This window comes from Etheostoma spectabile, chromosome 7, assembly GCF_008692095.1.
Source record: "Etheostoma spectabile isolate EspeVRDwgs_2016 chromosome 7, UIUC_Espe_1.0, whole genome shotgun sequence".
NCBI lineage: Eukaryota > Metazoa > Chordata > Actinopteri > Perciformes > Percidae > Etheostoma > Etheostoma spectabile.
The window spans coordinates 8,184,737-8,201,801 of NC_045739.1; the positions used below are offsets into that span (position 1 = coordinate 8,184,737).

Below are 17,065 nucleotides of genomic sequence, written 5' to 3' on the forward strand. Positions count from 1 at the left end.
CAGGCGATGGTGGTTTAGAGCAGAATGAATGTTCGTGGAATGGAGAGGAAGCTGCTGTGAGATTCACAGGCCTCAGTCCTAATCGTAGTGAGACCCGTAGAAAATTCTGTCTCTTTCGTTTGCTCCTAGTTACAGCTTGACAAAACCTCATTTTTTCTTTCTTGGCTGTAGGGTAGGCAAGGGCCTGCCTAGTTGGCTTGTCAAAACTGGATCTTTTTGGTTTAAAGGCAAAATAGATTTGGTAGAGAACATCACAGCAGATAGAAAGAGACATGCAGGACCGCTGGCACACATGCAGGTACACAGTGGCACAACACTTGTAATTGTACAATAGTGCCCAGCCCTCTTCTGAAGGCAAGTGTTGGCTAACAGATCAAAAAAAGCACATAAAACCCCATTTTTGTCAGGGGGAAACTCTTTTGCTCTCTTTAACAAAGTATAGTTTGGAAGGGAAAAAAAGTCCCCTGACAGAAATATAGAATGACCACTACTTTTCCCTGTTTAGAAAATTGTGGATGATTTTAGAACCTGAGCATTCGTTACCCTCCCTTCTCTTCCTCCTTCTCTCGGGCACCACTTGTCTTATGAAGTCATTTGCTCCTTCGTTCTGGTCGATAACAGATGAGTAATGACTCCTCGAACAAAGCAGCATGACATCAGGAAGGTCATTCAAGGGGAATAGGGGAGAGGTTTAATTTTCTGCTTTAGGGGTCTTTGTGTCACGTTGCCCCCTTACATTCCCAGCCAGTCGACTCAGCGGTCTGTAGAGATCTGGTGGGGACCTCTCAGCTTTGAGTAAATGGTTGCAGATCCCTTTTTTTAGCTAACTCTACTGCTACTTTTGTTCAAGGTTTCACCTTATAATAAGGTAGTGTGTAGAAAGTGAGTGTCTTGCTCAATGGTGCAACTAAAGTCTGGGTTCAGAGAGAGCAGTATCTCTTCTGTGTTTCCTTGCTCCTTAAAGGGAAGATTTGAAGTGTCACATCTGATAAACATGGAGTTCACTTATTCAAGGAATTTTGTGGTTGTGTATCACTATGGTGTAAGACAACATCATAACATAAAACAACATTTTAACATCTATGAATTCTGGAGTTAACATAAGTGGTTAAAAAGGCCTGTTGCAGAAAATTGCCACATGGAGGCGCCAGCTTACACATTATCAGTGTTTTCTCGGTCTTCTAGTGTTGCATGTGTTGCTCTGCTACACAGGCAGAGAAGGGGTAGTGGTGGGACAGGGGTTAAATTAAGTGCAAGCACACCCTTCTCACACTAAAAAGGTCACTATCTTCCCTGAGCTTTATGAACAAGGTGTGCTTTTATGTGTTTCTCTCTGAAAAGCCACATCTGAGTGCTCAGCAGCAAGAGGAAGTCCTCTATTAATCTGAGAATCAACAAGCTCTGATGGCATGAGATGGGAACGCTATGCAGGTGTACATGTTTGAGTATACTGTAAAACACACACACGCAGTGTTAAATGTGCATGCTTTACAAGGATTGTTGCGCATGTGATTGTGGAGTACCTGAAGTAGCAGTATGATATTTCCACTATGTAGTCTTTCACCGTGTTCCTGTCTGACTGTGACCTAGATTTCTCTGGGGAACTACACACTGTGTTACTACATAATGTTTAGTTTGCGGTTATTGTCCCTCTGTGTATGTGTGTGTGTGTGTGTGTGTGTGTGTGTGTGTGTGTGTGTGTGTGTGTGTGTGTGTGTGTACATACATCCATGCACATACATACCAGTGCCAGGATTTTTGGGTTTTACAACTGTCCCTGTCATATTTTCAGAGGCGATGACAAGCACAGAGAAATGAGTTATCTTAAAGAAAGGGCAACCAATTATTGTTTGGTATTTTTATTGGTCCAAAAGAGTTTTAAAAATACAAACGATTGTATTTTTATGGTGGTCACGCTCCACGCTGGTCTCCTTCTTGTCCTGCAGAAATTATTCCTCTGGAGGCCACCGAGTACTAGTTTTTTAGTTTGGATGAAAGACAGACGGGTCGACCGGGTTTGTGGTTCTGCTCCGGAACAAGCTGCTTTTAGATTATGATTTTTCGCCAGAGACACAGGGCCTGATACTGTTTTACTAACTTCTCTTTCATAACATTAGAACTCAGCTTTTCATAATCATGATCATACTCTATAGACCGCAACACCACAGCAACACCAAGGCTCCCAATGGATTTCAAAGCCCACTAAACAGAATCAAAACGGTTTTGTTGACATCTATTAACTTTTTAACATTACAGCTATTGTTTGAGACTTAAAAGTCCCCCCTCACTTCAAATATTTCTCACTTATTTGAAAATGAAGTAATTCTATAATTCATTGTTTTTTTCTCACTATTGGTAATATCACAGCCTACTTTTAACCCACTAGTTTTACCAATGATTTGTTATATAGAAGTTGTTGTAGAAGTTAATGATTGTAGCCAGCACAACCAAGTTTATAATAGTTAATTTGTAAACCATCTTTGTTCCCATATTTCTTTTACATGCACATTATATTTTTTGTGTTGCAGGACAGCCACTCTCTGCATCCTTTATTTTTTTTTTGCATAATTATGTCAAGGATTAGTCGATTGCAGTAATCAACTACTATGTTGCAAAAGTCAATGTCATGTGCGAGCGAAGTCAGGGTCATGCGCATCAACACATTTAAGGGGAATCTGTTCGCGTCCTATCAGCTTGCTGATAAAGTTATCAGAGTCACTATGGCTGTGGGGAGCCATGTGTGTGGGAGATGACTGAGACAGACGTCATGGTTTCTCAGGAGGATACACTCTCAATGGGACAGACAGTCCACACCGCAATGCCTAGCCTGTCGAGTCATGGTAGCTGCCTATCGTAGGTGGTCTGCTTCAGTGGGAGGTGTGTGTGGTTGGAGAGTGGGATGACATATGCACAGCGGTTTAATGATAAATATGTGTGTGTGTGTGTGTGTGTGTGTGTGTGTGTGTGTGTGTGAGAGAGAGAGATGCGGGAGGATAGTTTGAGGTAGCCTCATACACAGAGATATGAATGGCTGCTGTTCTCATCATAACAGTTGAGCTACTGGTTAGAAGGCCCCCCTCTCCCAGACATATGGCTGACCTGTACCTCGCCTGTCGACAAAAGGCATTTCTCTTTGGAGAGTATGTTTTGACTTTGAGAATTCTGACAGAATTCCTTGCCCTCTTTCCCATATCCATGACTCTCGTGACTCCTCATATGCCGATACAACATTTAAGTTATGTCCAACGTTTTTTCTGCACAATTTCACAGAAGGCAGAGCGACGTGGCTAAATATTTCATCGAGAGGTAGTTTTATTTTGTCCGACCAGGCCAAAGCAAACTCCAGCCTGGTAAGAAATGTAATCATTTATCTAAGACCAGGAGCGATATGCTCAATTTGAACTGAAATAGGGCTATGTGGTGCCCATTGGGACAGGGAGCTAGGGTGTGCATGAGTGCATATGTATATGTTTTTCCATGCGTAGTTAGGAGAACAAGGTATGTCAAAGCTACTGAGCTGCTACATCTAGAGGCCAAAGCCAGATATTTGGTTTGTTTGTACTTCCTCTTGTGTTTACTGCATGTGGAGATAAGCATGTTCCAGCATCAGTCTTGTTTAATCTGCGAGGAATCACTGGTGCTTCATTATGGTTTAGCTTTGGTGCTCAAGTACCTACATCTCTTGGAAAATAAGTGAAAAGTACCTCTACACCCCACTCACTTAAATAAGAGAAATAAAAGAGAATAAACAAGGAAAACCAGATCAACCTTGACTCTTTCTTTCTCACAGTGTCCACCCTAAAACCCGATCTAACGCATCCATGGCAATTATACATTGCTGGGAATTTTATCTATCTTTGGTAGTGTGTGGCTTTCCCATCATTCCCTGAAGGGTTTAATGTCCCTATCACTTGTGGACTGATCTACGAGAGCCTTTAGCTTGGCTGTATAATGACTGTCATTAACCTATCAAGATCTGCCGAAGGGTCCTAACTGCTTTTCCCACCCCCTCCTGCCATATTCCCTCCATTGCCAAAACCAAGTTGGCTCCTTTGATTCCTTGCTCTTGGGAGCAGAGAACACCAAAGTCTACAGTCTAATTAGATTCATTTGTAAAATAGCTGTGGAGATTTGGACATTATCTATCTATGTACCCATGACAAGAATGCAGAGTATCTCCTCCATTCCCCCCCCCCCCCCCCCCCCCCCCCCCCACACACACACACACGGCATTTTTTACTCTGTCACCATCTTAGTTGAAACGTGGTTTCTCTCTGGCCTGAAGTGCTTTTCTTGTTTGTTTTCTATTGGAATATCATGTTCATTAAATAAGAAATTCTTTTCAGTGTATATGCCTTTCCTTTGTACAACAACTGCCCTAAACTGAGAAAGGACCACTTGGGTCAAATGTGATATTAATGCTTTGCAGCAGTGAGTAAATGCTGCTCTGTCTGTCTGCACAAAACAACCTAACCAAAAATGACGCTCTATGCCAGTGTTTACCAACCTGACGAGCGCAATGGTTTGTTACACAGAACCATCTGAGAAGCGGTCACTGGAAACTGTTTAGGAAAGGGCATACACTACCTGGCAGGTGATTGGATGAACCCACTGTTTATCACATCTGCCACTGTTGTTTTGAACAGTTGCGGCCCTCACACACACCTAAACCATGCCCATAGCCGCAAGTAGCTCCTCGCCAGATGCAGATTGGTTCGGTAAACTGGTAGTTAATACGCAACGCATTACTTGAAGATTGACCATGGATGTATTATATTAACTGGATACTGGATCCCAAAATGGCACCTATTCCGTTCAATGGAGTTGCTCGCCTGGTGCATATGCCAAAAAGGTTTCTAAGCTTTTGGGTTTACATCTGTGATGCGGCCCACTGAACATGTGCAGTAGTGTTTCTCCCACTAGCCCCACCGACGAGTTTCTGCTTGGCCCATAGAATTTAGATTGTGGTGACGTCACTGGCTTTAAAATTACTTTTTTTGGATAGAGATAATTTTTTTTCAGATATAAAAGGTCAATGGATTAAACAATTCAGAATAGAAAGAGACATAACCAACCTTGTGTGCAGAATGAGGTGAGCGCACTTCCTGAGGGCCAGAGTCTAACTAGACATTTTTGTGGGAAATGTGATCGCGCGTGCAAGGTAAAGTTTATACTGTAGCTCTTGGGATCTCTGGGAGTCCATCCACTTGAACTACTACTTTTTTATCAAGATGACATTAATTCAAATGTAAGAGTATGCTTGTGAAGTTGCTGTGTCCTGTCAACAGATTTGCTTTCCCTTTGTAACTTATTTGTAGACCTCTGGAGACTCATTGAATGGCATTGGGTTCTACCCCAGCTGCATCTGCAAGTGTTTTGTTTGGTACAGCTCCGAGCATTTTGTGTGTGTGCCTGTGTGTCTGAGTGTGCTTGTGCTTGTGTCCTTTTTTGTGTTTGTGTTCTGTTTTTGCGGATGTTCATCAGATAAAGGTATTTGAACACCACAACTGGCTATTACACTACCACTTTAGCGACATGAGGTTAGCCACAGAAAGGCAGCTGCAGAGACACAGTCCTATAAGTCTTGGGCTGACTCAACTCTTATATACTATATATGCTATTAAACTAGTACTAAAGCTGATTTGCTCACACCATCCTATTGCTGTGTTGTTTACACATGTCCACTAAATGTAGCTTCTTCTCTCTTCATGGATCCAACCATAATTGTCTTGACCCAAGCCTTACAGTGGTGGCTTTCATTGCTGCTCATCTTTGAGATGCTGGGCAAGAATGGAATACATTACAGCAGGAAATTGGAGAATGCAGCCAGACGCTGAGCACACTATTCAGTATCTAGATTCATCTTCTCGATGAATCAGCAGGCAATGGGCTAACATTTTTTTTGTGATGCTTTGGTACCGCAAGGTCTCCAGTCACTATAGTCCAGTTAAATGCTACTTAAACTTTCAGGTTTGGTCTAAATTTTTCTGCCTGTGACTTATTTGATCTGTGATCAATATGCTGATAACCTCAGCTCCTCTCTTGTCTTTGTCTCTGTCCATTTCTTTCCAGATTGAGAACCTGTTGGAGCAGTTAAAGGATAAGGACAAACAGCTGGCTGGGTTGAGGGAAAGGGTCCAAGGCCTTCAAACTGACTCCAGCAACACAGACACAGCCCTCGCCACACTGGAAGAAGCCCTATCAGAAAAGGTACAGAACAGAGGGAGGAATGAAGGGAGGGTGAGGATGGCTTTTGTTGAAAATGTTGCAGGTCAAGTAAAGCTGATAGCAACTGCTGGGAAAAGAGACTTGAGGTGGAGGTCAAGGTTGCTATGTTAAAATAGTTGCTGGAGGGATGTTGTAAAGCATTATGCACTTTATTATTGAAAGACACTAGTTTTAAGAAGACCATTTGACCGCCACTTGGTTTGGAAAGATCTGAAAATGTTTGACTGTTGAGGCACACTGGTCTTTCTCTAAGCTGGTATACAGCATCTGGCTTAATTAAGCGGCATGCTTTTCTATGACTCACTGCCATAATTTACTGACACAGCCTCTGGATTTATAGACCTTGGACCACACTAGATGAGGTCCTCTCTGAACACAGTAAGGGAGAGAAGGAGAAGGGGGGTCTAAGGTGAACCTTGACAGAGGATTAGTCCCTGTCAGTAACTGCGCTGAACATAGGGAGGGAATGATCTATAGAATTATAGGAGGATAAAAGTTTTGAAAGGGGGAGGGATGGAAAAGTGGAATGGCAGAAGAGGCACAGCCCTGATGGAAGAGGTGGCCTCAGAATTAAGGGAGGGAGAGGTCAAGGAATGTAAGGGTGGAGTAAAAAATGAGTAACTTCAGCAAGACATATGAAAGAAGAAGAGAAGGAGCCGAGCTAGCAAAAGCAATACAGTTACAAAGGATCAGACTGGGATGGAAATATAGTAACAGATAACACAACCATGCATTGAGGAACTATGACTGAGAGTGAAGATAATGAAAGAGACAGTGTGGACGCAATGTACTGTTAAGTTTCAATGGGATTTGTACAGTCCTGGTTCAATGTTAGAAAAATAAAAGTATTAGTAATTCTTAACTAGATTTAGTTGCTTCCATAGCTTTTGGCAAATAGTAAAATGAGCACAGTAGCCTTCCGTATACTGTACATTAGAAGATACATTGCAGCATAAAATCGCATAGCTAAATAAGTGCCATGTGAATCAAGGTGAACTGAGCAGAATAACTCCACATTGGTGAGTGAATGGGCTGAATGTTGATCGTAAATATGCAGGTTTAGTTGTTTTCTGGCAACATGAGAGAGCAGCTTTTCTCCATAAAACCTCACCTCAACACCACTGATTTAGCACGCTGCGACTAACACTAAAATGTGAATAATCATGCTGGCCACTGTGGTGTTTTGTCTTTAGTAAAATGCAATACATCTTATGGCACATCTACATTTGCCTAATAAAAGGACACTGATTTTGCAGTATTCCGGGGTAAATAAGTTACTTTTAGAGAAACTGGAATGCTATTGGTGTTTTTCTTTCTACACAAGCCTTTAGTGATGCGTTTTTCAATTTGCAATCATGGTTGCTGGGTGCCAGTGATTTGTAATTGGACTGAGGCTTGAACACAGGGTAGATTTGTCGTTGTATACTGCACTGACAATGACCATGGAGATGTCAAATCCTAGTCTTGCAGTATATACAGTCTACCTTGAACTGACTGGCTTAATTTCAGAGTGACTTGAGCTTGCTTAGATTTGTTGGATGTTTGAAGTTGTTGCTAGCACACATTTGTTGGTACTACAGTTTTAAAAAATGAGTGCTTTGGCGCTGCAGGCTAAAAAATGGTTTGCATTTACGTGTTTGTTTGTACTGCAGGCTAAAAGATGGATGCTGGTTTACATTTTACTGGCCCTGGCTGCTGCTTAAGAATTTATAGAGCTCCCAGTTAGGACAGATGTGGATGTCCAACTGTTTGTCTTGGTTTTCCAGTGGCTGCCACATTTTTATGTGTTCCAATGCGCACATAGTCAGTATGTATGTGTATGCCTTTGTATTTCTCTTTGCAACATTATCTTGTGTTATTTGTGCTCTGACGTGAAGAAACTGCAGGATCAAGGTCAATAGAAAATATTCTACAGGAGCAAAACAAAATTTAAGTGGCGCACCTGTCTGTTGGATCCGAATAGTGACGATAGAGCTTAGTCAAATCAACAATACAAAATACCACATAAGGAGGAGGTCGGGGGAGTTGGAGGGAGCTGCAGCAGCAAAAGGCATTGGTAGGAGCATGATCATCAGAGTAACAGCGTCAGGTTATCCACGCTTTATGCCTGCATGAATATGATAAAATGTTACTAGCCACAGCTGGGAATGAGCCAATCATTGTGAAGCATATTGCAAACAGCTGATGCCAACCAAACAATACAAGCATGATTTCAGTGCTCTGCCTGAGCTAGCACTATGCTTCATTACTGACTTTTTGAACTATTTCAGAAGTGAGCTTTGCAACTTAATGTTTCTGTTGTAAACGGGAGATGCAACATTAGTGCTGAGTCAGCTAACCTTCTTAATAAAAATTTTGAACATTGAAACATTGTTTTTTACACAGTGATAAGTGCTTTGACACTGATCATGTGAAAGCATGTTAAGTGGTGTCAGACACAGGGGTACTTGATTTCCTGACAGATATGAACGCGCGTGTGTGTGCGTGTGTGTGCGTGTGTGTTTGTCTCTGCCTTGTAGTCTGCAATTACTTCCTTTGATTGTGTTGCATTTTATTTAGCTTGAACTACACTGAATGTATATATCTATATTCAATCAACAAGAAAAAAAGTCTATTGATTAACACAATGTTGGCTGATATGATTTTCATTGGGTAGATGTTTTCACTCAAAATGATCTTTTATCGCCTAAATCTGTTTTTGTTGCCGACAGACTTTGAAATGAATGGCATCATGGCACAATAAACTGTAAATCCCTTTTCTGCCATGTCCCATCTGTTCACGCAGAAACCACTTCAGATGCAGCTTACATATAATTCGGCTGTGATGAGGAGAACGTTTGGCGAGCTTTTCAGACTTTGTGGTCAACACAGGGTGTGTGTAATGTGTTTACAAGACCAAGTGTGTGTGTTGCTAATCACACTCCCTGTCACAAACCTGCCCTTGGAGCCAGTCGCTAGCCACAATGCTGTGGTTCTAATTAACAGGCTAGGGCATTGTGCCCAAGCCAAGCCCTGCTCTTTGGTGTTTGTGTGATGTTAAGTGTGTGCATTTTTGTTGTGTTTATGTGTGCTCCTCACTTTTTATGATCAAATCCTGATCTCTTTCACTAAACCCTAAACATCCCAGAGATATTTCATAATGTGGGGAAAACACCCAGGACCTATTAGCCATGTGGTCTCTCTCCCACTCTGTTCTCTCTCTCTCTTGCCCTCTCCTCCAGAGCCCACTATGTAGTGCGTTACTGTGCCAGGTCTAGTTAGTGGGTGTATTTGTCCAATTACCCAGGGGTTTAAAGCTGCCAATCATGTGGCGATGCCACATCGTAAAGCTTCATTGCTGAGCTGTGCTCTCTGCCTAAATAAACACCTGAGTAAACACCTTGATAATCACTTCAGTCCACACCTAAACACACACACATACACCTTAACACACACCTAGTACACACACCTTGCATGCTCTGCCACCCATGGTTTGGACTTGGTCTCAGACCAATGCCCAAAGCCTTGGTCCTCCCGCTGTCCAATGTGATTAGAGAATAGAGAAAATTGTGATGTAAACATTCCAACTTGGTTCATCAGCAGGCGATGTGGAGTTGTTAGGAAGTGATCTGCAGTACTGTCAAATTCGTTCTCAATAAATCTGTGTCCCTCAACCCTTCTCCTGCTTCCTTCATCTCTATCTGTTCTACTTGGCTCTGATCTCCTCACGTCCCTGCTGTTATTTATGGCAGTATTATTTATGATGGGCATTTATGAGTGTGTCTTTGGCCCTTACTTTGGGGGGCATGCTGGTGAGCCTAAACAGCAAGAGACAGGCTCACATCTTTTAATGATGATAAGAAAGAACTAGATTCACACAGGGCTGTCTTTTGCTCACTGGAAACCAAACATACATTTCTAAACTGCCAAAAAGCTTTTATGCAGGTGATAGCTCTTCAAACCTTAATGTTTCTTGTTCATTTACTATGTCAGGAGCGAGTGATTGAGAATCTGCGGGAGCAGAAGGAGCGGGAAGACAGGGTTCGGCTGGAGGAGCTGGAACAGATGAGGAAGGAGAACCAGGTATTAAAGGACAAACTTTCAGCCTTGCAGCCCCAGAACCTGTCCCTGAGTCAGCCTGTCAACCCCGTCCTGACACAGAACCAGAGGCCTGATGGAGAGGTCAGTATGGATTGTTTTGATAAAGTTATGATATCTTCGGAGTTGATTTTTTTTAGAGGATAAAAAAGTAAAGTTGTGTATGGTATGCAGTGTTGTAATTTGAAATATCTAACACAAAAGTTGTGGTTGAAACAGTGTGCATGTTGATACGAGCACTGTACACAAGATTGATAGTCTGGTATGTTCGGGACAAACAGCCATCAATATTTCATCGTTATTCACATCACGAAAACAGACTTCACCACTTGTGCCAAGCTCTAAAATGAACCCAAACTCAAAATCTCATTTCATAGACCTCATAAAACAAATAACAAGTTACCTTTCTCAAAACCCTTTTCCTTTTGAATACTTTAAGAATTAAAAGAATTTACTTTTACACACTGGATTTACACTGCTTACATCTACAGTAATAGTGATTCCACCCTCTTACCTTCCTGTGTGCATCCACACTATTGTTAGCAACTCCCTAGCAAAAGGCCTGCCTGCACTTTGTCCCGCAGGATAAAGGGATGAATTAAGAGAGAGTGATTTATGGATGTAAAAGATCCCTCTATCCCTGTTCTGGTGCCAAGTCAGAGGCCTGGCTGTCTTTTTTTCTCTCTTTTTCCTCTCTCAGGCTTACAAGCCAGGACAGAATCTCACCCTGCCAGAATTTATGAGAATGTTTTCTTTTATTCTCATAAAAAGCATACACACATCTCATTCCTGTGAAATGATATCTTGTTGAATGTTGACACCGCACCACATGAAAGGGAAATACTCTTTGTACCAACAGATTCACACTCTGACAGAAGTGTTGCCATAATTGGACTATTTTGGCAGCAATCAGACCTGTTATGTAAACTTGCAGATTCTTCAAAAAGACAGATGGTGTTTGTGTGTTTATATTTGTGAGTATGTGTGTGTGTGTGTGTGTGTGTGTGTGTGTGTGTGTCTGTGTGTGTGTGTCTATGTGTGTGTGTGTGTGTGTGTGTGTGTTCACCCTTTCAGATTATACCTCCACACCCCATTCTAGTGCTTAACTGTCTGATTTCTAAAAACTAAAAAGCTTGTACTTTAGTACTGAAAAAGGGTAAAGGGTTGCGCTTGCTCTTGTGCCTATCAATTGTGAATGCACATCCAATTTTCTTTAAAAAAACTTATTCCAAACTAATGTAATGTAATTATGTGATGTAACAATTCAACAACAAAAGCTGGGTTATTTAAATAGGACATTACATTACATTTTCTACTTGAAAAAATAGATTTTGTCTATATAGATTTGTCAGGTTTTGACAGAAACTGTAAAGCACTTGATCTTAATTAGGATGATGAAGAAATGTCTTGAGCAAATGCTGAATTTCTCCTTGTGACTGTCACTTGTGTTAATACAACTGGAATATTGTTGTCGCTTGGCGAAACAATTGCATTTCCACAATGTCTCTATGCCTTATATACAGTAAATGCTTTTGAAATTGTTACATTAATCCAACACTCGTATGAGAAGCATCCTTATTTGACGTGTATCTCAAATACCTCCAAAAAAATGGATAATTAAGCTTTTTGCCTGAGAGTCATTAACCTGTCACGCAGATGTAGAGTCTGCCATCAGGTCGTGTACACCCGGTGGCCCACTCACTGTATCTGCAGATGTTTGTATTACTGATTTAGACAAGCTGTTAGTGGGGCTTTTTATCTTGACCTCAGAGCTCTGTTGACTTCACTGCATCCTCATCCTCTTCCCATAAAACAGTATTTGTTGATTCCGAGGTTAATAAAGGACTTCTGAAACTAAACACTAGCTCTTCAAAGAGAACATTCTAAAGAACCTCAGGGAAGGCAGTGACCTTTCCAGAGATGGTTGGCTTAAATCAGCAAGAAGGCACCACACCTCAACTCCCTTTTGAGTTCTATTCAAAAGACTCTTTTCAAACCAGGCAGATGTCATATCTTCTTACCTTTTGTGTTGTTGCTTTTTTCTTTGCTTTTTTGTTCTCTGTTTTTATTTTTTGATGATAAAATGGAAATAAGACTTATCAGACCTTGATTTTTGCACAGACAGATATGTAATGAGATCAAACTCATGTCTATGATATAAAAAGACAGATAGGAGTCTTTTTATGCTACCCAGCCTCAGTGTTGCTGGGTATCCTCTGACCCAGTTCAGATCCTGGTGGCCACACATATTTAACTTATTTGTAATATTTACACTTCAGAGACATTTCCAGGAATGATAATAATAATTTCAGTGACCAAATATGTAATTGTATCTTTACTGGCTTTCCCCCTCCTGTCATAATATCACAAATCCCTGTTGGACTCGCCGTTCTCTCAGCCCCTGCTTTCCCCCTGTCTGTGTTTTCCACTGCAAGAACATAACAAACTCTGGTCCACTTAGGTCTAATGCATTTTGTGCAAGCTAAGATTGGGTTGGGTGTGTGCGCACAAGTGTATGAGGCTAGGTGTGGAGGTAATGGGGGTGAGGATGAGGTAAACAATGACTGCTTGCCTTCCAGAGGGCCAAGTGGCCCTCTTTTTCACAACATTTAATCCTTAGTACAGGCGCATGTGAACTTTATACACATACAGTGACAAGATTAAGGGGCTTTTAAAGGTCACATGTGGCACATATATTGTAGACGGGTCATAGTAAACAAAAATATCTTCATTGACATTTTGAGGATGTATTTTAACATTAACAGATGTGTTCCTGCTAAGCTACCTCATTTGGAATGCCTGCACCTCAAGACTTTTCAAACATTTAGTCGTGCTCTATATTGTGCCCGTGGTTGTATCTCCTATCATGCAGGGGCCAACTTTGTTCAGATTGGCTAGTGGTAATAGTTAACAGACAATCCTTGGTGTATTTTCTAATGACAGACTCAAGCAGAGCTACATGTATAGTCATAGACCCGACAATAAATTGCTTTGTGTGTGTGTGTGTGTGTGTGTGTGTGTGTGTGTGTGTGTGTGTGTGTGTGTGTGTGTGTGTGTGTGTGTGTGTGTGTGTGTGTGTGTGTGTGTGTGTGTGTGTGTGTGTGTGTGTGTGTGTGTGTGTGTGTGTGTGTGTGTGCGTGCACTCACTTGATGATGTTTAAACGAGTGGCCTCAGCTGTTTCAACAAGTTAAACAATCTTTGCAAACACAGACAGAGAGAAGTAAAGACCACGCGAGGAGGGAGAGGTAGGGAGAAAGATAATTCTAGGGTACAAACTTCCTCTGGGATATTTTTCTCAGAGAAGAAAGAATCCATCAGTGTAACTCTCGTGTTTTTTTTCTACTTGCTACTTAGAAAAAACATTTGAGATGTTTGGAGGTCTCATAAAATCGCAGCCAAACAGAGGGAGACGGTAATTTTATAATGATAATGACTGAACTCCTAACTCTACATGACGGATGCCCCGGGAGACAACTGATAGACGCAAACCACACAAAAGCAGGCAGCATAGGAACTGGTGTGGGGGGGATGAGATAGGATAAGGGGAAGAGATTGGTTGTGCTTGAGCTAGATTGTGACCCTAACCACATACTCAGGATTGACTTACCTTTCCTTTAGCTATCAAAGCTGTAGCCATCCACTGTGAACTTGCATCTGACCCTGGGTAACTGTCAAACTGTCACCAATATTTCAGTCCTAGAAGATGTTATGACTGTACCTGGTACTTATACTATATTCTTATTTTAACATGTGTTTTTCTATTTGTTTTAACTTCTAGGTGCCGGCCAAAATAGATGGGCTACCAGCAGTAAGCCCATCAGTAGGTTCAGTTACTGTATGCCTCTTATTTGTTTTGTGCTTGCATGTGTGTGTGCGTGCGTGCATGTGTGCATGTGTGTGTGGGCAGGGGCCATTTTAGGACATTTCAGTGGATGTAGAATTAAGTCTGACTAATTCCAGTTTAAAAGGAAAGTTAGGGTTAGTCTGACAATGGCCTTTAATAAAGAGCAGCTTTAGAAAATCTGAGTCTAAGATGTCCTAAACTGGCCACTTTAAATCTACTTTCAAACTTTCTTAATAAGGATGCATGCAGTATACAGTTTTGTGGCTATGCCTTATGGATCTGCTCCCTCTGTGTGTCCTGCTTTCCCCCAAAGACGCAAAACACGGAAGATGTTGGCCGGAAGTGTCCAGACATCACAGATCGTCTGAGGCTTTTGGAGCAGGAAGTTGCTCGCAACAAAGAGGAATCTGGAAAGTCACAAGTGGAGGTGGAGAGACTAATGACAGCTCTGAGGGATGCTGAGATGGACAAATCCGGCAAGGAGAAGAAGATTGCTGATCTTGAGAGGTGAGGGTCAAAAATTCATTGACATTTATATCCATAACAAGATGCAGTCTGGGTGTCCACAGAAAGCAGTGTCCTTCCAAGTGACCGGATCTTTGTAAGATCTTTATTCATTCCTAAGTGCTCTATTTATAAAGGAGTAATCCACAAGACGTAAACTGTCTAGATTGTGTCCTCCCAGCACTTGAAACCACTTCCACGCTGTCATGCTTTTTGCCTGATGTAATCACCCTCTAGAAATGCACACTGTGACCTATGTACAGTGGTGTGAAAAAGTGTTGCCCCTCCTCATTTCCTGTCCTTTGCACACACTAATTTGTCACACTTAAGTGTTTCGGAACATCAAACCAATTTAAACAATAGTCAAGGCAACACAAGTAAACCAAAATGCCTTTGTAAATGAAGGTGTTTATTATTAAAGGTGAAAAAAAATCCAAACCATCATGGCCCTGTGTGAAAAATTGATTGCCCCCCTTGTTAAAACATACTATAACTGTGGGTTGTCCACACCTGAGTTCAATTTCTCTAGCCACACCCAGGCCTGATTTGCCACACTGTTACAATCAAGGATCACTTAAATAGGAGCTGCTTGACACACAGTAAGGTCCAACAGAAGTCCTTAAAAGCTACACATCAGCCGAGACCCAATAAATTCAGGAAAAATTGAGAAAGAAAGTAATTGAATATATCAGTCTGGAAAGGGTTATAAAGCCCATTTCCAAAACTTTGGGAATCCAGCGAACCACAGTGAGAGCCATTATCCACAAAGGCGAAGACATGGAACAGTGGTGAACCTTCCCAGGAGTGGCCGGCCGCCCAAAATTACCCAAGAGCGCAGCGACGACTCATCCAAGAGGTCACAAAAGACCCCACAACAACGTCCAAAGAACTGCAGGCCCACTTGCCTCAGTTAAGGTCCGCGTTCATGCCTCCACCATAGGAAAAGACTGGGCAAAATGGCCTGCATGGCAGAGTTCCAAGGAGGAAAACACTGTGAGCAAAAAGAACATCAAAGCCGTTCTCAATTTCTCCACAACACATCTTGATGATCCCCAAGACTTTTGGGACAAACATTCTGTGGACTGATGAGACAAAAGTGGAACTCTTTGGAAGGTGTGTGTCCAAGTTATCTGGCGTAGAAGGAACACTATTTCAAAAAGAACTATACCAACAGTAAAATATGGTGGTGGTAGTGTGATGTCTGGGGCTGTTTTGCTGCTTAGGACCTGAAGACTTGCCGTGATAAAAGGAACTATGAATTCTGCTGTCTACCAAGAGATCCTGAGGAGAATGTCGACGTCTGTTTGTGTACTCAAGCTGAAACAAACTTGGGTTCGCAGCAGGACAATGATCCTAAACAACAACCAGCAGTCCACCACCGAATGGCTGAAGAAAAACAAAATGAAGACTTTGGAGTGGCCTAGCAAAAGTCCTGACTGAATCTATGAGATGTTGTGGTATGACCTTAAAAGGCCGTTCATGCTCGAAAACCTCAATGTAACTGAATTAGGACAATTCGCAAGAGTGAGTGGGCCAAAATCCTCCAGGACACTGTAAAGCCTCATTGCACGTTATCGCAAACGCTTGGTGCAGTTGTTGCTGCTAAGGGGGCCCAACCAGTTATTAGGTTTAGGGGGCAATCACTTTTTCACACAGGGCCATGATGGTTTGGATTTATTTTCACCTTTAATAAAACACCTTCATTTACAAATTGCATTTTGTGTTTACTGTGTTGTCCTTGACATATTTGTTTAAATTGGTTTGAGTTCGAAACACTAAGTGTGACAAACATGCAAAGGAACAGGAAATGAGGAAGGGGGCAAACACTTTCACACATGTACATGTGTTGTTTTTAATCATGTGGCTTAATGTCTTATAATTTGTTTCTATGTATCAATGTTTGCAGACCTGGGTAAGTAGATCTTTGTGTGCCTGTTGAACAAATCATCATAATAACGCCAACGCTGTCCATAGCCATCACTTTTGACATCATGCCATGACTGTTGGGTTTGAGACTTTCCCAGGTATAAAATTGTAAATTGGGGCATTTTGGCTCAAATCTGATTCCCAGAAAGATCAGATTTGACTATCCCAGCAGGACAGTAAATGTAAAATGCATTTACGGCAAACAATCTCAGTCCTCATTCCTGTCACAGCAATAACACAATGAGAGACTTTATATGTTTCCTCATTCATATCACTGGAGACGTATAACCTTTCAGTTGTGTTGACTCATGCAAAGCTTCTTCCCATTTCATTGCTATCGTGAGTGCATGTGTGTTTTTCCTCATATCTTAGGTGTTTTCAAATATGTCTGTAAGCTCTACGTGTAAGTGATTTTGTTTCTGTCTTTACATTACTGTAAATACATTCAGCAAATGTATGTATGTATGTATGTACGTATGTGTGTG

The 17,065-nt window shown here is 41.7% G+C and overlaps 1 protein-coding gene across 7 annotated transcripts in view; it reads left to right on the forward strand.

Moving 5' to 3' along the window:
* LOC116692245 (ELKS/RAB6-interacting/CAST family member 2) overlaps positions 1-17,065 on the forward strand; it is a 147,488-nt gene that overhangs the window by 47,204 nt on the left and 83,219 nt on the right. For 5 of the 7 annotated variants that reach the window (XM_032520366.1, XM_032520363.1, XM_032520365.1 and 2 more), the window contains 5 exons: positions 6,073-6,210; positions 10,201-10,389; positions 14,085-14,126; positions 14,464-14,657; positions 16,561-16,566. In XM_032520366.1, the coding sequence (XP_032376257.1) occupies positions 6,073-6,210; positions 10,201-10,389; positions 14,085-14,126; positions 14,464-14,657; positions 16,561-16,566 (569 nt within the window). The remainder of the gene's footprint in view (positions 1-6,072; positions 6,211-10,200; positions 10,390-14,084; positions 14,127-14,463; positions 14,658-16,560; positions 16,567-17,065) is intronic. The other 2 variants (XM_032520362.1, XM_032520364.1) reach the window with 1 other exon arrangement.